This window comes from Symphalangus syndactylus, chromosome 9 (genome assembly GCF_028878055.3).
Source record: "Symphalangus syndactylus isolate Jambi chromosome 9, NHGRI_mSymSyn1-v2.1_pri, whole genome shotgun sequence".
NCBI classification, from domain to species: domain Eukaryota; kingdom Metazoa; phylum Chordata; class Mammalia; order Primates; family Hylobatidae; genus Symphalangus; species Symphalangus syndactylus.
This window is the reverse complement of record NC_072431.2, coordinates 86,764,793-86,786,254: the sequence shown is the minus strand read 5'-3', so window position 1 is coordinate 86,786,254 and position 21,462 is coordinate 86,764,793. Positions and strand designations below refer to the sequence as shown.

The 21,462-nt window shown below is 40.6% G+C and overlaps 1 protein-coding gene across 7 annotated transcripts in view; it reads right to left on the bottom strand.

Annotated features, from left to right (window-relative positions):
- COA1 (cytochrome c oxidase assembly factor 1) overlaps window positions 1–21,462 on the bottom strand; it is a 92,984-nt gene that overhangs the window by 56,895 nt on the left and 14,627 nt on the right. The window contains exon 2 of one of the 7 annotated variants that reach the window (XM_063609617.1): window positions 15,601–15,665. The exons of 5 other annotated variants lie outside the window; for them this stretch is intronic. In XM_063609617.1, the coding sequence (XP_063465687.1) occupies window positions 15,601–15,634 (34 nt within the window). In that variant the 5' untranslated portion in view covers window positions 15,635–15,665. Of the gene's footprint in view, window positions 1–4,316; window positions 4,340–15,600; window positions 15,666–21,462 lie in introns of those variants that run through there. One more of the 7 variants, XM_063609622.1, reaches the window with a different exon arrangement.

Below are 21,462 nucleotides of genomic sequence, written 5' to 3'. Positions count from 1 at the left end.
ATCACAGCGGAAGACAAGGAAGAGCAAGTCACATCTCACATGGAAGCCTGCCTTGGCTTCCCAGAGTGCTGGGATTAAGGTATGAGCCACCGCACCCGGCCAGAAACTTACTTGATTAAAATTTCTTTCCAAACTTCATAAATAACAATCGCCAGTTTCTTCTAATTGAAATGAACGGTAAAGAGGCCAAGAGAGAATGAACCAGCAGGGGAAATGCCAGATGCTTATAAAACCATCAGATCTTGTGAGAACTCACACTATCACGAGAACAGTACGGGGGGAACCGCCCCCATGATTCAATTATCTCCACCTGGCCCTGCCATTGACATATGGGGAATATTGTAATTCAAGGTGAGATTTGGGTGGGGACGCAGAACCAAACCATATCAGATATTCACTGCCATTGTCTATAAAAGCAAATTAACCAGAAACTTGACTATCATCAGGAAATGTATAAACTATAATAGAAGCATACAATGGAATACTACACAGCAGCTAAAATGAATGACCAAACTACAAATATCAACATGACTATAGTTCAAAATCACAAGGCTAAACTAATAAAAAGCAAACTGTAGAATGATATGTAAGGTATGATGGTGTGTGTGTAGGCTACATCCATATATAATAAAATAAAAATAAAAATGTTTATATATACATATATGTGTGTGTATATATACGTATATATATAGACAGTGGTTATTTCTGAGCAGGAAGGAAGACAGAAAAAGAGAATCAGGGAAGATTACACAGGGTGCTTCAACTGTATCCATTTTGTTTTCTTTCTTTACAAAAAAGAAAAGCCTGGCCGGGCACAGTGGCTCACACCTGTAATCCCAGCACTTTGGGAAGCTGAGGCGGGCAGATCACAAGGTCAAGAAACCGAGACCATCCTGGCCAAAATGGTGAAACCCTATATCTACTAAAAATACAAAAATTAACTCGGCGTGGTGGCACGCGCCTATAGTCCCAGCTACTCGGCAGGCTGAGGCAGGAGAATCGCTTGAACCTGGGAGGTGGAGGCTGCAGTGAATGGAGATCATGCCACTGCACTCCAGCCTGGCGACAGAGTGAGACTCCATCTCAAAAAACAAAAAAAAAAACAAAACAAAAAAAAAGAAAAGCCTGGCAAATATGGAAAAATATAAGAATCTGATATCAGTAAATGATAGGTACGTGGGTATTTGTTATGTTATTCTCTAAATTCTTCTGTATGCTTAACATATTCATAATTTTAATTAAGCATATTACATCACATGGAAACTTATTTTTGAGACAGAATCTCACTATGTGGCCCAGGCTGGAGTGCAGTGGCATGATCTCGGCTCACTGCAACCTCTGCCTCCCTGGTTCAAGTGACTCTCCTGTCTCAGCCTCCCGAGTAGCTGGGACTACAGGGGCACGTGTCACCACGCCCAGCTAATTTTTGTATTAGGGTTTCATCATGTTGGCCAGGCTGGTCTCAAACTCCTGACCTCAAGTGATCCGCCTGCCTCGGCTTCCCAAAGTGCTGGATTAAGGTATGAGCCACCGTACCCAGCTGGAAACTTATTTGATTAAAATTTCTTTCCAAACTTCATAAATGACAATTGCCAGCTTCTTCTAATTGAAATGAATGGTAAAGCTGTCAGGGCTTTCCTGAAAATTCTGGAATTCCACAAGAAAAGATCTGGCTGCCCTCACACTCAGTATTCCATCTCAGCTTCTTTTCCTTAAAAAGTCCTTCCATGGCACATTTCTATTTAAATATTAATCATCTGTAAACATTCCCACATAAATGCACTACCCTACGCAAGGGCTGTGAAATGGAAATGCAGTCTGAAGCAGACACACCACAGCAAAAGGCACCAAGACTCATGTGACCATCTAAAATCACCAGTTGCCACAGATGACTAATACAAAGGTAGATAGCGGCTCTTTCATTTAGGGAAGTGAGTTTCCAAATCACAGCAAGAGAAGGATAATCTCTTCTGCATTCTCGGACATTTTACCAAAACCAGAAAGCACCTATGTTAGCTCAAATCAGTAGAAAAATTACCAAGATCACTTATTAATTAGATTAATACAGGATGAAAGTCCAGAAATATTAAAGCATAATCTGTAGAAAAATTGACTTTGCAAAGTCAAAACACATTTATGGCATCACAGACAATATGAAAAACAAACGTTTAGCCAGTAGGTAAATCAGAAAGGTTAATTTCAGTAATAATTAATTTCAGTGATGTCAATACAACCAACTTAAACTCTTTTTTTTCCAGGAACTCACTGCTTGCTAACCAACTTGTTCTTACAGGCAAGACTACCTTTTTAAATCTCAAATGTGAAAACTGATACACAATTTACAGATGCAGAGGTATAAGCCCAGCTCATTGGTATAAATGACAAACCTCTCAATGCCGTGGTTTCCTTGTTGTAATTCAAGGTTTCCTTGTTATAATTCAATACAGATATTGAAAACTTGTCATCCACTAATATTTATATAATACCTTTGAGACTCATAGGACAAAAGGCAATGCAAAGCCTCCTATACATAACCATAGTAAAGGTTTAGAGTTGATGCAGTAGGCTGCCATGGGCCAACAATGACGCCAGCCAACTAGCTCCAACAACTTTATTATGCTAATCATTTGTATAAATTGTTAGTGGCTGTGAGATGTGAATCATAAATAGCATACCATACTTACACATGATCTTTGGTTCCCGGTTTTAAAGGACACTAAGTTAACCTAGAATATGTTTTAAAAGTCCATTATCAGTTCTCACTGATTAAATCATTTAGCGATTAGATATGGCTTGAAGGTTACACCATCAAGCACACATTTTTCCACCACACAAATTATCCATCTGCATAAAGGCTGATAAATCCATTCTGAAAGAACATTTGAAAATCGCAAGCCCTCACTGCCACCACCTTATATTAGCATAAATATTCTTGCAATTGTCAACCAGAAAGTTTTACACTTCTCAGTACTTTATTTTAGTACTGAGTGACATCTAGGGCTTGGGAAAACTCAGAACAGTGTGGGTTAGGAAAGCTACAATTATATCTTGACTGCCTTCACCAAATTACAGGAGTGGGAGGTAAAGACATTAATTGAGACACTCATAAAAGAACACACTCGCCGGGCGCGGTGGCTCACGCTTGTAATCCCAGCACTTTGGGAGGCCGAGGCGGGCGGATCACGAGGTCAGGAGATCGAGACCACGGTGAAACCCCGTCTCTACTAAAAATACAAAAAAAAAATTAGCCGGGCGTGGTGGCGGGCGCCTGTAGTCCCAGCTACTCGGAGAGGCTGAGGCAGGAGAATGGCGTGAACCCGGGAGGCGGAGCTTGCAGTGAGCCGAGATTGCGCCACTGCACTCCAGCCTGGGCGACAGAGCAAGACTCTGTCTCAAGAAAAAAAAAAAAAAAAAGAACACACTCTTAAAAGTGAACCCCGCACTCCAATACACTTTTCCTGGATTAAATCCAGAAAAAAAAAACATATACCCTTCACTTAGTGAATTTTACAGAGAGCACAGCAACAAGAAGTACCTAGTTCATAACTCCTTGAGAGGAGAAATTCATGCATCTTTCTGGCTGTAACCAAGGTAGTTATTATGATTTAATTAGAAGTTCTTATTCACTTTATTAATTACAGTTAATTATGTCTGTTTAAAGTGAACTGTGGGATTTGCAGAGCCAACCTACTATTTTTTTTAAAAAAAGAGTGAAGATGTTTTAAGTACTAATTAGCAAGGGTATGTTTTGTATTTGCTCCTAGTAGTTTCCAGTCTTGAAAGATTAGATTTCCACTTGACTCTCTAACACAGACAGCAAAACTGTCACACAGACATGAGAAGCAAATGTAAAACAATTGTGACAGAGAATGTTTTGTTTCAATATGTCCTACACAGAAGCTTATTTGATGGCTTCAAAGTGACACTAAGCATATTTAGAATGCTGTCAACATCCCAATACCTAATTAGCATATCATAAACAGTATCATTTCAGAACTAGAGCTATCTTAGAAGTTATGGCCAAAGGCACTTGAGAAATATGTGGAAAGAGAAATTAGGCAGAAGGTGCGGAATTCTTGAGGCATGATTAGAGTCAGTCTTACAAAAAAAGAGTCAGATACACAAATGCAAGGGCTTGGGATTATTTTAGGTATGATTTTGGTTTGTCCTTTGACTTTTCATCTAGTAGCTATTAAGTATATATATATTATCTTTATCATCGCTTTGTAGGCACTCTAAGGACAAGTGAAGACTTAACTTCAACCTCTTTAGTGTCCTCATTAAAAAATAAAAACATGAAGTCCAAGTATACTTACCGCAAAAAAACAAAAATCAAGACCGTACCATCAAACCCGGGATGCTCAATGGCTTTAATGGAGCTTGTCCAAATTGGCCTCTTAATATTTAGCACCATCTAGTGGCAAATCTATTTTTAAAGTTGGAGAAAAAATATGGACCACAATCATAAGTATTGAAAAACCTCGATCAGTAATAATATTTCAACATCAGTACAAATTAATGCTTTTGATAGCTGTTGAATACAGATGATAGCTAACATGGGTATCCACTACCTATCTAACAGGCTCTTTAAATCTGTATATACATAAAGTTTTCTATAACAAAAGAACAAAAAAAGAAAGCCTCTGAAAGTAGTCTGATTTGTCTCATAGAAAATTCTTCTAGACCCATATTATGACTCATTCTGGCCTGAGATTTCAAATATGTTACCATCACAGAAAAAAACTGACAGATGCCCTAATCAGCTTTTATAAAAATGTAGGCAGATATATATATATATACGTATATATATGTACACATATATCTATATATGTATTAGATATGTATCTATACATTACACACATATATATATATGTATTAGAGTAAGGCACCTAAATAGCTACTTTAATATTTAATGCTCACACTAACCTTTCTGCATTTTCTTACAATAGTCCTATTTTAAAGAAAAAACAAACTGGCAAATGTTATTTATAGTTTACAAGTGTAGTGAGTTAAGAAAATGAAGCCATAGCAACACTGGCCACAGCACCCAAAACAAACACCTCCCTACTAGGTGCTCTGTAAAGAAGTAGGTACATCTCAGGCTGTTACTGGAAGCACAGAAGACCTCCCTCAACTCACAGCAATGATGCCACAAACAAAGCATTTTGCCAACAGTAGTAATAAGCTTACGCTGGTAAATCCTGCCTATCTCACCTGCTTTCCCTCCTACAAAAGCAAGCAAGCTATAAACAAAACCAAAGTTTACACAGACTTACAGCAATATATTTTGAAGATTCTTTTTCATAACAAAGTTGAAATACCTCCTTGTCACAAAATTATCTTTTTCACTTTTTAAAATCTTTTTGAATTTTTTAGGTCTGTGGTATATGTGCAGATTTTTTACATGGGTATACTGCGTGTCACTGGGGTTTGGTGAACAAATGATTTCATTTCCCAGGTAGTAAGCATAGTACCCAATAGGTAGTTTTTTCAACCCTCACCCTCCTCCCACTCTCCATCCTCAAATCCTCCATCAACAGCCCCAGTGTCTGTTGTTCCCCTCTGTGTCTTCATGCATTCACTGCTTAGCTCTCACTTATAAGTGAGAACGTGTGGTATTTGGTTTTCTATTCCTGTGTTAATTTGCTTAGGATAATGGCCTCCAGCTGCATCCATGTTGCTGTAAAGGACATGATTCTGTTCCTTTTTATGGCTGCACAGTATTCCATGGTGTATATGTACCAAATTTTATTTATCCAGTCCACCATTGATGGGCACCTGGGTGCCCATATCTTTGCTATTGTGAATAATGCTGCAATAAATGTACAAATGTATGTCTTCCTGGTAGAACAATTTACATTCCTTTGGGGTTCAGTAATGAGATTGGTAGTTCCGTTTTTAGTTGAGGAATCGTCACAACTGCTTTCCACAATGGTTGAACAAATTTAACGCCCACCAGCAGTGTATATGCATTCCCTTTTCTCTGCAACCTTGCCAGCATGTTATTGTCTGACTTGTTAATAGCCACTCTGACTGGTGTGAGATAGTATCTCATTGTAGTTTTCATTTGCATTTCTCTAATAATTAGTGATACTGAGCATTTTTTCATGTTTGTTGGCCATATATATGTCTTCTTTTAAAGTGTCTGTTCATGTCCTCTGCCCACTCTTTAATGAGGTTGTTTTCTGCTTTTAAGTTTGCTTAAGTTCCTTATAGATTCTGGATATTAGATCATTGTCAGATGAATAGTTTGCAAATATATTCTCCCACTCTGTAGGGTGTCTGTTTACTCTGTTGATAGTTTCTTTCACTGTGCAGAAGCTCCTTACTTTAAGGTCTCGCTTATTTATTTTTGTTTTGTTGCAATTGCTTTGGAAGACTGTCAAGAAATCTTTGCCAAGGCCTGTGTCCAGAATGTTGGACCTATGACAAAACCTATGACATAACTGTCCTAGGTATTCTTCTAAAGTTTCTATAGTTTTAGATTTTACATTTAAGTCTTTAATCCATCTCGAGTTAATTTTTGCATATGATGGAAGGCAGGGGTCCAGTTTCATTCCTCTGTATGTGGCGAGCCAGTTATTCCAGCACTATCTATTGAATAGGGGTCTTTTCCCCATTGCTTACTGTTGTCAACATTGTTGAAGATCAGATGATTGTAGGTATGCAGCTTTATTTCCAGGCTCTCTATTCTGTTCCATTGGTCTATGTGTCTGTCTTTCTACCGGTACTATGCTGTTTTGGCTACTGTAGCCTTGTAGCATAGTTTGAAGTCGGATAGTATGATGCTTCCAACTTTGTTCTTGCTGCTTAGGATTGCTTTTGCCATTTTTGGGTTAAATCTTGGGGGGTTGTATGTTTCTAGAAATTTATCCATTTATTCTAGGTTTTCTAGTTTCTGTGCATAGGGGTGTTCATAATAGTCTCTGAGGGTTTTTGTATTTCTGTGGGGTTGGTGGTTACATCACCTTTGTCGTATCTGATTGTGTTTATTGGGATTTTCTCTTTATCAAACTAGCTAGTAATCTATCAATCTTATTTATTCTTTCAAAGAACCAACTTTTGGTTTCATTGATCTTTTGTATGGATTTTCATGTCTCAATCAGTTCAGCTCTGATTTTGGTTATCGCTTTTCTTCTGCTAGTTTTGAGGTTGGTTTGCTCTTGTTTTTCTAGAGTTCCTCTAGGTGTGGTGTCGGGTCATTAATTTTAGATCTTTCTAAGTTCTTGATGTAGGCATTTAGCACTATAAACTTTCCTCTTAAACTTCTTTAGTTGTGTCCCAAGAATTCTAGTATGTTGTGTCTTTGTTTTCATTAGTTTCAAATATTTGTTTTTCTGCCTTAATTTCATTCTTTACCCAAAAGTCATTCAGGAACAGGCTGTTTAATTTCCATGTAATTGTATGGTTTGGGGATCTTCTTGGTATTGATTTCTATTTTTATTGCACTGTGGTGTGACAGTGTGGTTGGCATGATTTTGGTTTTTGTCTGTTTTAGAATTGCTTTATGGCCAAGCATGTGGTCAATATTAGCATAGGTACCATGTATAAATTAGAAGAATGTATATTATGTTTTTGTTGGGTGAAGTATTCTGTAGATGTCTGTTAGGTCCATTTGGTCAAGTGTCAAGTTTAGGTCCCCAATATCTGTATTAGTTTTCTGCATCAATGCTCTAACACTGTCAGCAGGGTATTGAAGTCTCCCACTATTGTTGTGTGGTCATCTAAGTTTCTTTTCAGGTCTCTAAGAACTTGTTATATGAATCTGGGTGCTCTAGTGTTGGCTGCATATATATTTTGGATCATTAAGTCTTCTAGTTGAATTGAATCTTTTATCATCCACTATGTAATGCCCTTCTTTGTCCTTTTTGATTATTATTGTTGGTTTAAAGTCAGTTTTGTCTGAAATAAAAATAGCAATCCCTGCTCTGTTTTGTTAGTTGGTTTTCTGTTTGCTTACTTGACAGGTCTTTCTCCATCCCTTCACTTTGAGCCTATGGATGTCACTGCATTCAAGATGAGTCTCTTGAAAACAGCATATAGTTGGGTCTTGCTTCTTTATCCAATTAGCCACTCTTTTAAATAGGTCATTTACATTCAAGGTTAATATTGCTATGTGAGAATTTCATCCTGTCATGTTATTAGCTAGTTGTTATGTAGATCATATACTTGCTTTATTGTGTCAGTGGGCTATGTACTTAAGTGTGTTTTTGTGGTGGCAGGTACCAGTATTTAATTTCCATGTTTAGCACTCCCTTAAGGACCTCTTGTAAGTCTGGTGGTAATGAATTCTCTTAGCATTTGCTTGCCTGAAAAGGATTTTATTTTTCTTTCACTTATAAAGCTTAGTTTGGCCAGATATAAAATTCTTGGTTGGAATTTCTTTTCTTTAAGGATGCTGAATATAATCTCTTCTGGCATGTGAGGTTTCTGCCAAAAGGCCTCCTATTAGCTGGATGAGGCTACCTTAGTATGTGACCTGCATCTTCTATATAGCTGCCTTGAAGATATTTTCTTTCATGATGACTTTGGGCAATCTGGTGACTATGTGTCTTGGGGAAGGTCATCTTGTATAGTATGCGGGTATGGTACAGGGCTTCTCTGAACTTCCTAAATTTGCATGTCCCTCTATAGCAAGGTTGGGGAAATTTTCATGGAAGATATCCTCAATTATGTTTTCCAAGTCACTGCTCTCTCTCCATCTCTTTCAGGAATGCCAATGGGTCATAGGTTTGGTCTCTTTACATAATCCCATATTTTTTGGAGGTTTTGTTCATTTTTTAACTCTTTTTTCACTTTTGTTTACCTGCATTGATTCAAAGGAGCAGTCTTCAAGTTCTGAGATTCCTTCCTCAGCTTGATCTATTCTGTTATTAACATTTCCAATTGTGTTCTGAAATTCCTGTAGTAAATTTTCATTTCCGAAGTTCAGTTTGGTTGCTTCTTAAAATGGCTTTGTGGTCTTTCAACTCTTGCACTCTTACTGTGTTCCCTGGATTGGGTTTCAACCTTCTCTATGTCGACTAGCTTCCTTGCCATCCAGATTCTGAATTCTATGTCTGTCATTTCAGTCTTTTCAGCCTGGTTAAGAACTATTGCTGGGGAGCAGTCATTTGGAGGTTAAAAAAACACTGGCTTTTAGAGTTGCCAGTTCTTGCACTGGTTCTTTCTAACCTGTGGGGCTGATACCCTGTAATCTTTGAAGTTGTTACTTTTTGCACGGGACTTCTTGCTTTTATATTCTTTGATGCTCCTGAAAGTTTGACTAATATTTGTTTGGTTTAGTCAATTGGCTTCACTGCGGATGCTTTCAGGAGGCCAAGGCTCAACAGAGCACTCCTGGGCTACATGCTCTAATCCTTGTGGTGCTGGGACCAGGCCTGTGGCTTTGTTTTCTGGCTCCTTGAGGTTAAGTACCTGCTGCTCTGAAGGAGCTGAGATGTTCCCAGTCCACTGGCAACAACACTCCGATGGCAGCTGCCAGCAAAAGAACTCTGGTGGGCCAGCAATAGGCTCCCACGCACATACATGCCTGCACAGTGGCACGGGGAAGCTGTGGGCAAACGCACACTGGCAGAAGAAGGCTGCAGGTGCGCACATGCCAGCAGGGGAAGGCTACCGGCAGGTGCACATTGGCAGGGGTCTAGGTCCATTTGCAAAAGCACTCCAACGGATAGACACGATCTTATGACAAAAAGCTATAGTGATGGCTGCTGGCAAGCTGAGGCTGTGCTGCAAGCAGGTACAGCCAGGCAGGGAGGGACCCTAGGAGAGGCCAGCAACGGACAGTTGGGGGAGGTCCTCAGATCAGACTGGTCCCATTCCACAAGCAAGCCAGCCCTGTATTGTTCAGGTATGGCAGCCAACAAAGGCTAGAGCTGCCTAAAGGAGTATGGTGGGCCTTGGGTTATGGATATCCATAGCCGTGCTCCACTGCAACTGTTCCCACAACAAACCCTCTGGGCTCCACACAGGCTGGAATTCCATCTCTGCCAACTCTCCAGGAAGTTCTTCCTGCCATCTCAGATGTTCATGAGAATCATGGGGTCTCTCACAGGTAGGCTCCCAGAGGTCTGTGGCAAGAGTGTGCCACTCCACATCTATTTCACTCACCCCATCCCTAGGAGCCACTCAGGGCCAGGGACAAATCATGATGCTTGGCAACCCTGTGCAGGGTTTCCAGCTTCCTCCCCTTTCAGCCTGGCATCTGCATCCTCCCTCTGTCCACTCTCAATGCCGTCTTTCCAAAGATCTGTTCAGAGTGTGCTGGCCTACTTGATGACCTGGTCTCAGTGGGAGAGGCTCTTCCTAGCTGCCTCTAGTTAGCCATCTTGCTATTTGTCCAAAATTATCGTTAAAGAATAAAGTATGAAAGCAATTTTCATAACTTGAATAAAAATAAAGTTTTCATCTCCTAACTGCTGGAAAAAAAATCTCTTTTACACAAATACTTAAGAGTATTTTGATTCAAAAGCTAAAAAAGTAGGTATTAATATTAGAATCCAAGCCAGGCGCAGTGGCTCATGCCTGTAATCGCAGTACTTTGGGAGGCTGAGGCAGGCAGATCACTTGAGCTCAATTCAATACCAGCCTGAGAAACATGGCAAAACCCCATCTCTACAAAAAAAAAAAAAAAATACAAAAATTAACCAGACATGGTGGCGCACACCTGTGGTCCCACCTACTCAGGAGGCTGAGATGGGAGAATCACTTGAGCCCAGGAGGCAGAGGCTGCAGTGAGCCGAGATCATGGCACTGCACTCCAGCCTGGGTAACAAAGCAAGAACACATCTTTAAAAAAAAAAAAAAAAAACCCAGCCAGGTGTAGTAGCTCACACCTATAATCCCAGAACTTTAGGAGGGCAAGGTCAGCAGGTCACTTGAGCCCAGGAGTTTAAAATCAGCCTGGACAACATAGTGAAAGCCTGTCTCCACAAAAAATAGAACAATTAGCTGGGCATGGTGGTGCACACCTGAGGTCCCAGCTACTTGAGAGGCTGAGATGGGAGGATTGCTTGAGTCTGGGGGCTGAGGCTGCAGTGAGCTGTGATGGGACCACTGCACTCGAGCCTGGGCAACAGAGCAAGACCTTGTCTCAAAAAAAAACTAAAAAAAAAAAAAGAAAAAGAAAAAGCCAGGCATGGTGGCTCACACCTGTAATCCCAGCATTTTGGGAGGCTGAGGTGGGTGGATCACTTGAGATCAGGAGTTTGAGACCAGCCTGGCCAACATGGAGATGCCCATCTTTTCTAAAAATACAAAAATTAGCCGGGCATGGTGGCAGGCGCCTGTAATCCCAGCTAGCTACTCAGGAGGCTGAGGCAGGAGAATTTCTTGAACCCAGGAGGCTGAGGTTGCAGGAGGCTGAAGTTGCAGTGAGCCAAGATCACGCCACTGCACTCCAGCCTGAGTGAATTTTCAAGGGCAAAGCCTCTTTATGGGTGCTGGCTAAAACTGTCTCTAGTAATCTTTAAAGAGTTCAGTCAAATTAATAAATACAACATCAAGACTGAAACAGATTAATGGGCAAAAAGCATATGCAAATACTTACAAATTAGATGGAGGAGGAGGAAGATCTCACACTGAATATTTACTGGGTATTAAAAACTGAGTGGTTCTTTTTTTAAAAAGTCTATCACACAAAGAAAAGTGCACAAAACATAAATGTTCAGCCCCATGAATTAAAACAAAGCAAGCACCCATGTAACCACCAGAGTCCTAGAAATTGAGGACTGCCAGTAGCCCAACGGTTCCTTCCCACTTCTTTCCAATCATTAACCCCTCCCTCCTCTCCAAAGGTAACTATCATCTTGACTTGTAACATTCTAGTTTTGTACTGTCTGATTTTAAAATCTATTTAAGTGGAATCATATACAGTAGTATGGATTCTTTTGTGTGTGGGTTTTCTTCAACATCATGTTTTTAAGGTTCATCCATATTGTGTAAATTGAATTTGTTCATTTTCATTACAGTATAGTAGTCCATGTTTGAAATGTATAATAATTTACTTACCTACTATACTGTTGATGGAAATCTCCCCACACAACAATTTGGAGCTAGTACAAATAGTGGTGCTATAAACATTCTTATACACACTACTTTGATGCACACATGCCCACCATTTCTGTGGAAGTAAAATTACAAAGTCACAGAGCATGCATACATTCTGCTTCTACACTGCCAGGTTACCAAAGTGGTTATATCCAACAGTGTAAAAAAATTTCCTTAGGCATGGTGGCTCATGCCTATAATCCTAACACTTCCAGCCTGACCAACATGGTGAAACCCCGTCTCCACTAAAAATACAAAAATTAACCAGGCATGCTGGCACGCGCCTATAATCCCAGCTACTCAGGAGCCTGAGGCAGGAGAATTGCTTGAACCCGGGAGGCGGAGGTTGCAGTGAGCCAAGATCACACCACTGCACTTCAGCCTGGGCAACAGAGCAACACTCCATCTCAAAAAAAAAAAAGGTCCTAACACTTTGGGAGGCTGAGGCGGAGGGATCACTTGAATTCCAGATGAATCTGGGCAACATGGTGAGAACTCATCTCTACAAAAAATAAACAAAGTTAGCAGGGTGTGGTGGCACATGACTGTAGTCCCAACTGCTCAGGAGGCTGAAGTGAGAGGATTGCTTGAGCCTGGGAGGTCAAGACTGCAGTGAGCCGAAATCGTACCACTGCACTCCAGTCTGGGTAACAAAGCAAGACCTTCTCTAAAAAAAAAAAATTCCTTGCTCCATTGCTCCATATTCCCACAATCCCTCTGCATTATTAATCCTTCTATTTAGTATTCTGGCAGGTGTGTAACAGTTGTATGCCATTATGATTTTAATTTGCATTTCTCTAGTGATTTGTGGTCTTTGGCACCTTTTCTTATTTTTACTGGCCACCTGGATATTCTTTTTGGTGAAGTGCCTGTTCAAGTCTCTTACCCATTATTCTATTGGCTTGTCTTTTTCTCTCTTACCCATTATTCTACTGGCTTTTCTTTTTCTCTCTTACCTTTTATTACCATTATTCTACTGGCCTTTTTCTCACTGATTTGTAGTCCTTCCCGTATCCTGTACATAATCCCTTTGTCACAGAGTTGCAACCATCTTTTCCTACTCTTTGGCTTGCCTTTCACTCTTAAACAAGATTTTTGATAAGCAGAAATTCTTGGTTTTAATAAATTCCAGTACATCATTTTTTATGGTTAATGCTTTTTTGTGTCCATTTAAGAAAACTCTTCATACTGTAAGGTCACATAGATACTTTCCTATATTATCTCCTATAATCTTTTTTTTTTTTTTTTGAGACGGAGTCTCATTCTCTCTCCCAGTCTGGAGTGCAGTGGCACGATCTCCGCTCACTGCAAGCTCCGCCTCCCAGGTTCACGCGATTCTCCTGCCTTAGCCCCCCAAGTAACTGGGACTACAGGCGCCCACCACCACACCTGGCTAATTTTTTGTATTTTTTTAATAGAGATGGGGTTTCACTGTGTTAGCCAGGATGGTCTCCATCTCCTGACCTCGTGATCCACCTGCCTCGGCCTCCCAAAGTGCTGGGATTACAGGTGTGAGCCACCGTGCCCGGCCTGTCTGCTATAATCCTTACTGTTTGGCCTTTCACAGGTAGATCCACAATCCACTGAGAATTCATTTGGGGTATAATATGAGATACAGGTCTTGATTCACTTTGTTTTATTATATGTGTGTGTGTGTGTGTGTGTGTACACATGAACATGCATATATATAAAATGCTCCAGCACTATTTACTGAAATATATTGTCACTGTTCTGCATGTTATCTTTATAATAAATTAAGTATCTACATATGCACATGTCTATTTCTGTATTCCTTATTCCATCCCACCAATCTACTACACTAACCAAGACTGTTGTGTATCCCTGCACCAATATAACACTGTCTTTGTTAATCCAGTTTTATTTTTTTAATTTCATATCTGATAAAACAAATTGTTCCACTTTATTCTTGAAGAGTATCTTCGCTCTTCTTGGCCTTCTGCACTTTCATATAAATTTATCTTTTAATGATGTGATAGCCCGTAACTAAATCTTATTAATACACTTAAAAAATATCATAAAGCCAGCCTAGAAGGGGTACCTAACTTGCCTGAGGGCCTAAGACTGCAAAACTTAGATTTGAACCTAGAAGTGTCTCTGTGCAAAGTGCACACTTTTTCACTGTAACATCCTGCAGGGCTAAACTCACACAAGAAAATGTTAAGCCTAAAAATAAAAACAAATGAAAGTAAAAATAACAAGCATTATTCCAACACCAACTCAAATTATTATGAGTTGCCAGATGCAGTGGCGCACGCCTGTAATCCCAGCACTTTGGGAGGCTGAGGCAGGCAGATCACTTGAGGTCAGGAGTTTGAGACCAGCCTGGCTAACATGGCGAAACCCTGCCTCCAGTAAAAATACAAAAATCAGCCAGGCATGGTGGCACATGCCTGCAATCCCAGCTACTTGGGAGGCTGAGGCAGGAGAATTGCTTGAACCTGGGAGGAGGAGGTTGCAGTGAGCTGAGATCACACCACTGCATTCCAGCTTGGGTGAAAGGGCAAGACTCTGTCTCCAAAAAAAAAAAAAAAAAATATATATATATTTTAAGATATGTCCTAAAGAGTTGATTTATTAATAGTTACTGCCTAAAGCCCAATGTTGTAAAATATGGGTCATGTCTCATTCTCTTTCTAGAGCTACTAAGAAGATGAAACGGATAGCTCTTTGGTAGGCAAAGAATAGAAAAGATTTATGGATGATTCCCAGATGTCTGGCTTGAGTAAAGGATGTTTATAGAAGGAAAATAATATTTCTTTAACAACTAGGCAGTGTAGCAGGTGCTTGACATAAACTATCTCATTTTATTCTTCCAACTCCAGTAGGTATTATTGGTGACCCAAATTACAAACAAACAATAGGATTCAGAAAGGTTAGGTAAACTTGTCCAAAGTGAAAAATAAATTACTGGATATCAGATCTTAACTGAAACCTCAGGTGCTAAGCCCTTTCCAAAACACCACAGTGCTGATATCTGTGATATTTGTTTCACAACTGAGCTGAAAACCTAGATTTTCCACCAGGGAATATACAAGTGACAAACAATAAGCAGCTGCCAGGGTTTCATTGTGATTAAATGTAGTAAGTCACATGGGAGCCTTTTGACATAACTGCTCCAACCAGCAATCTTTAAGAACAATACTGTATTTGTTGATGGTTTTTTTTTTTCATTTTTGTAAAAAGATGTTGGATCCTTAATACATGTTAGAGCACATGTAATATCCCATCCCACATTTTTTACAATTTCAGTGCAGTGACAGCAGAAATCTTGTGGTTTGGTTCTTAACATATTCTGAGAGAAATTAAAACGAAGGTATTAAAGGCTCATGAACAAATAAGGGATCACTAGCATAAACCTGGGTGTAACTAATCAGAGACCAACAATTTTCATATATACATATATAAGACAGCATGGTTAACTCAATGTAGGGAAATAATGTACCCACTTTATTATGTGCTCATCATACCACATCAGTAATACTAAGTAATACAGCAAGAACAACAGATCAACTACAGTAATATTCTTACCAAAGAGTAAGACATAATGCAGATTCCTGACCATTATTTAGAAAATCTCTGGCCGGAGCAAGACTCTGTCAAAAGAAAGAAAGAGAGAGAGAGAGAGAGAGAAAAAAAAAATCTCTGATCCATTGAGTCAAAAGGTGGGAATCTGCTTTTTAAAAAGTTTGTATTTTCACATGTATCAAATAGTCATGTGTCACCTAACAATCAGGATACATTCTAAGAAATGTATAGTTAGGCAATTTCATCATTGTGCAAACATCATAGCATGTACTTACACAAACCTAGATGGTACAGCCTACAACACACCTAAGTGGTATGGTATGGCCTACTGCTCCTAGGCTATAAACAGGTGCAGCATGTCACTGTACTGAATACTGTAGGCAATTATAATACAATGATAAGCATTTGTGTATCTAAACACAGAAAAGGTGCAGTACAAATATAGTACTATAATCTTATGGGACCAGTATCTTATATGCAGTTCACTGTTGACTGAAATGTCACTAAGTGGCACATGACTGCACATATAATATATAAAATATATATGTGAATACAAAGAGAAAGTAATAACAATAAACTCCCAAGTGTCCACTACCCCTATTAAAACACAGACTTTTACCAAGACATTAAAGACACCCTGATCCCATCCCCTTCCCTCCACCAAGGTAGCTATTATCCTAATTTAATCATTCCCTAGCTTTTCTTTTCTTTTTTTGTTTTTCTTCTATCCCTCCAGAGAAAAAGAAACTTTTTTTTTTTTTTCTGAGACAGAGTCTCACTCTGTCGCCCAGGCTGGAGTACAATGACACGATCTCGGCTCACTGCAACCTCCACCTCCCAGGTTCAAGTGATTCTCCTGCCTCAGCCTCCGGAGTACCTGGGATTACAGGTGCCCGCCACCAAGCCCAGCTAATTTTTGTATTTTTGGTACAGACGGGGTTTTACCATGTTGGCCAGGCTGGTCTCAAACTCCTGACCTCAGGTAACCCACCTGCCTTAGCCCCACAAAGTGCTGGGATTACAGGTGTGAGCCACTACACTCATATTCCTCCAGAATTTTGAAGGCAGCATTGCTTCACTGCTTTCACACTTACAGGGTGCTACACAGAAATCCAAAGCCATTCTGATTCCTGATCCTGTATATGTGATCTGGGTTTTCTTCACTCCAGAATCATCTCTTTACCACATGGTGTCTTGAAATTTCCTATGATGGGCCCCAGTGTGGGTATATTTATTAGGCTGGACACATGGCAGGCACATTCAATCTGCAAACTTCAATCTTCTACTGCTGGTCGTTTTCTTGAATTATTTTCACCTTTTCATTTCCCCCTATTTTATCTGCAACTCAACTATATAAATATTGAACCTCAGGAATAGTCAGCTAAGTGTCCTCTGTCTTTTTGCCTACTTCTTAGGAGATTTCCTGAACATTATCTTACAACCTTCCAAAGATTTTCATCTCCACTATCATGTTTTAAACTTTTTTCGTTTTCTAGCTGGACTTTTTTTTTTACTGACACATTGTCATTACATATATTTGAGGGGTACAATTTGAGATTTAAATACATATATATGGCTTTTTTGTTTTCTTTTGCTATTTGAGACAGAGTCTCGTTCTGTCACCCAAGCTGGAGTGCAGTGGCGTGATCACAGCTCACTGCAAACTTTGCCTCCTGGCTCAAGCGATTCTCCTGCCTCAGCCTCCCAAGCAGCTGGGATGACAGGATGCACCACCATGCCTGGCTAATTTTTGTATTTTTAGTGGAAATGGGGTTTTGCCATGTTGCCCAGGCTGATCTCGAACTCCTGACCTCAAGTAATCTGCCCACCTTGGCCTCCCAAAGTGCTGGGGTTACAGGCATGAGCCACCATGCCCAGCCTCAATACATATATAGGTTATATAATGATCAAATCAGAGTATTTAGCATGTCCATCATCTCACGCACTTATCACTTCCTTCTGGTAGGAACACTCAAAAGCCTCTCTTCTAGCAATTTTGCTACAATACCTTACTATTAACCATAATCACCCTTCTGTGGAATAGAATACCAGAACTTATTCCTCCTAACTATAACTTTGTACTCATTTGAACGACCTCTCCCTACCTACCTTCCCCCTCTCCCTGCCCACCTTCCCCCTCTCCCTGCCCACCTTCCCCCTCTCCCTGCCCAAGTCTCTGGTAAGTTTTATGGCTAGTCCTTTATACAGCATCCTGTTTTTATTCATCTTCATCTCATCTCTCTGAATATATCTGTGAGTGGGGTAGGAGATGTTGGTAATTGTTTTTTCTTCCTGCAAAGTCTGTATTTCTTCCAAGTTGCTTTTTTGTTTTGCTTAATTCCCACCATCCACCTTTGATGCTGGATGCTTTCCTCAAATAACTGGTAATCCTTGGGTATTTGCTTATGATTAAGACTGGGGGGCTAGGGCTAGGTGCACTGGTCAGGCCTGTAATTCCAGCACTTTGGGAGGCCAAGGCGGGCAGATCATTTGAGATCAGGAGTTCGAGACCAGCCTGACCAACATGGTGAAAGCCTGTCTCTACTAAAAATACAAAAATTAGCCAGGCATGGTGGTGCACACCTAGAATCCCAGCTACTCGGGAAGCTGAGGCAGGAGAATTCCTTGAACCAAAGAGACAAAGGTTGCAGCGAGCCGAGATCACACCACTGCACTCTGTTTAAAAAATATATTAAAACACAGATGGCAGGAAAAAAAAACTAGCCAGGCATGGTGGTATGCACCGATAGTCCCAGCTACTTAGGAGGGAGGATCACTTGAGTCCGGGACTTCCAGGTTGCAATGAGGTAGGATCATGCCACCGCACTCCAGCCTGGGTGACAGAGCAAAACCATGTCTCTAAAAAAATTAAAAATAAAAATAAATAGTGAATCATCTTTTTGTAATAGAGTTATACTAAAACTTTGAAAGATTTTCTGCTTAAAAAATAAATATATAATTATAAACCCAGGGCTTATTACTGGTATGAACCAATAATTATAAAATTATATAAACTATATATAACTATAAAAATTATATACTGAGGCCGGGCACCGTGGCTCATGCCTCTAATCCCAGCACTCTGGGAGGCCGAGGAGGGTGGACTGCCTGAGGTCAGGAGTTCAAAGCTAGCTTGGCCCACATGGTGAAACTCCGTCTCTACTAAGAAATACAAAAATTAGCCGGGCATGGTGGTGCAAGCCTGTAATCCCAGCTACTCGGGAGGCTGAGGCAGGAGAATTGCTTGAACCCGGGAGGCAGAGGTTGCAGTGAGCTGAGATAGTGCCACTGCACTCCAGCCTGGGCTACAAGAACGAAACTCCGTCTCAAAAAAATAAAAATTATATATTGAGAAAATGTATAAAAATGATTTGTATCTGACACAGACACGGGATACTAGAAGAAATTAAAAAAGAAACAATAGGCTGGGTGCAGTGGCTCACATCTGTAATCCCAGCACTTTGGGAGACCAATGAGGATGGATCACTTGAAGCCAGGAGTTCGAGCCCAGCCTGGCCAACATAGTGAAATCTCGTCTCTACTAAAACCACAAAAAATTTAGTTGGACATGGTGGTGCACACCTATAATCTCAGCTACTCAGGTGTCTGAGGCACAATAATCACTTGAGCCCAGGAGGTAGCAGTAGCAGTAAGCCAAGATTGCACCACTGCACTCCAGCCTGGGCAAAAGAGCGAGCCTCTTTTCTCAAAAAAAAAAGGGAATATTTAATACAAAAATAAATGCCAAATAAAAATCATTCTAAAAACTGAAAGATAATACTGTATTTAGAAGTTATCATTCTTAATATGAAAGCTTGAAACACACCGAGTATTACTTGCCTTTTCCAATAGTCTTGAGCTTTGTTTCACAATATTCCTGATACAGGAAAAAATTCATCCATTTAACATTGACACTGATCAAATTAATCTGACTGCATCAAAAAGCATCTTTAAATTGAACGTTAAGAATATGTTGCCTGGTGAAACTCTGTCTCTACTAAAAATACAAAAAATTAGCCAGGCGTGGTGGCGGGCGCCTGTAGTCCCAGCTACTCGGGAGGCTGAGGCAGGAGAATGGCGTGAACCCAGGAGGTGGAGCTTGCAGCGAGCAGAGATCATGCCACTGCACTCCAGCCTGGGCGACACAGCAAGACTCCATCTCAAAAAAAAAAAGAGTATGTTGCTTCATATAAGCTTGTTTACCTTCTTAATGATTAACTATTTTGTCTGCCTCCTCTCATTTTTGTTTTGCCTTTGAATATTGCTTTCACTAATTTTAGATCAAGTTCTCATTTCATGTTGAAGTATCCCACAAAAACACTCATATCTTTTTCTCTTGTAATTCCTCTCCTAAAGTACTTACAAAGGATGACAGTCTATAGTGAATATTTAAACTCAAAAACACCAACGAACATTATGGGTAGTATTTAGATACACAACATAGCAAGAATAACACTACCTGATACGACTTGCCTCTGTGTCCCCACTCAAATCTCATCCTGAATTATACTCCCATAATTCCCATGTGTTGTAGGAGGGACCCAGTGGGAGATAATTGAATCATGGGGGCAGTTTTCCCCATACTGTTCCCGTGGTAGTGAATAGTCTCAAGAGATCTGATGGTTTTTATCAGGGGTTTCTGCTTTTGCATCCTCCTCATTCTCTCTTTGCCTGCTGCCATCCATGTAAGATGGGACTTGCTCCTCCTTGCCTTCTGCCATGATTGTGAGGCTTCCCCAGCCACATGGAACTGTAAGTCCAATTAAACCTCTTTCTTTTGTAAATTGCCCAGTCTCAGGTACGTCTTTATCAACAGCATGAAAACGGACTAATAAACTGGTACCAGGAGTGGGGTGTTGTTGAAAAGATACCCAAAGATGTGGAAGTGACTTTGGAAGTGGGTAACAAGCAGAGGCTGGAAGAGTTTGGAGGGCTCAAAAGAAGATAGGAAAATGTGGGAAGGTTTGGAACTTCCTAGAGACTTGTTGAATGGATTTGACAAAAATGCTCATGGTGATATGAAGAGTAAGGTTCCAAGCTGAGGTGGTCTCAGATGGAGATGAGGAACTTGTTGGGAACTGGAGCAAAGGTGACTCTTGTTATGTTTTAGCAAGAGACTGGCAGCATTTTGCCCCACCCTAGAGATCTGTGGAACTTAGAACTTGAGAGAGATGATTTTTAGGGTATCTGGCAGAAGAAATTTCTAAGCAGCAAAGCACTCAAAAGGTAACTTGGGTGCTGTTAAAAGCATTCAATTTTAAAAGGGAAACAGGGCATAAAAGTTCAGAAAATTTGCAGCCTGACAATGTGATAGGAAAGAAAAGCCCATATTATGAGGAGAAATTCAAGCTGGCTGCAGAAATTTGCAAAAGTAGCAAGGAGCCCAATGTTAATCGCCAAGACCATGGGGAAAATGTATCCAGGCCATGTCAGAGACTTTCATGGCAGCCCCTCCCGTCACATGACCAGACGCCCAGGAGGAAAAAGTGGTTTTGTGGTCCAGGCCCAAGGTCCCCATGCTGTGTGCAGCCTAGGAACTTGGTGCCCTGTGTCCCAGCTGCTCCAGCTGTGGCTGAAAGGGGCCAATGTAGAGCTTGGGCTGTGGCTTCAGAGAGCGGAAGCCCCAACTTTGGCAGCTTCCATATGGTGGTGAGTCTACAGGCTCACAAAAGCTAAGAACTGAGGTTTGGGAACCTCCGCCTAGATTTCAGAAGATGTATGGGAATGTATGGATGCCCAGGCAAAAGTCTGCTGCAGGAGCGGGGCCCTCATGGAGAACCTCTGCTAGGGTGGTGCAGAAGGAAAATGTGGGGTTGGAGCCCCCACACAGAGTCCCTGCTGGGGCACCACCTAGTGAAGCTGTGA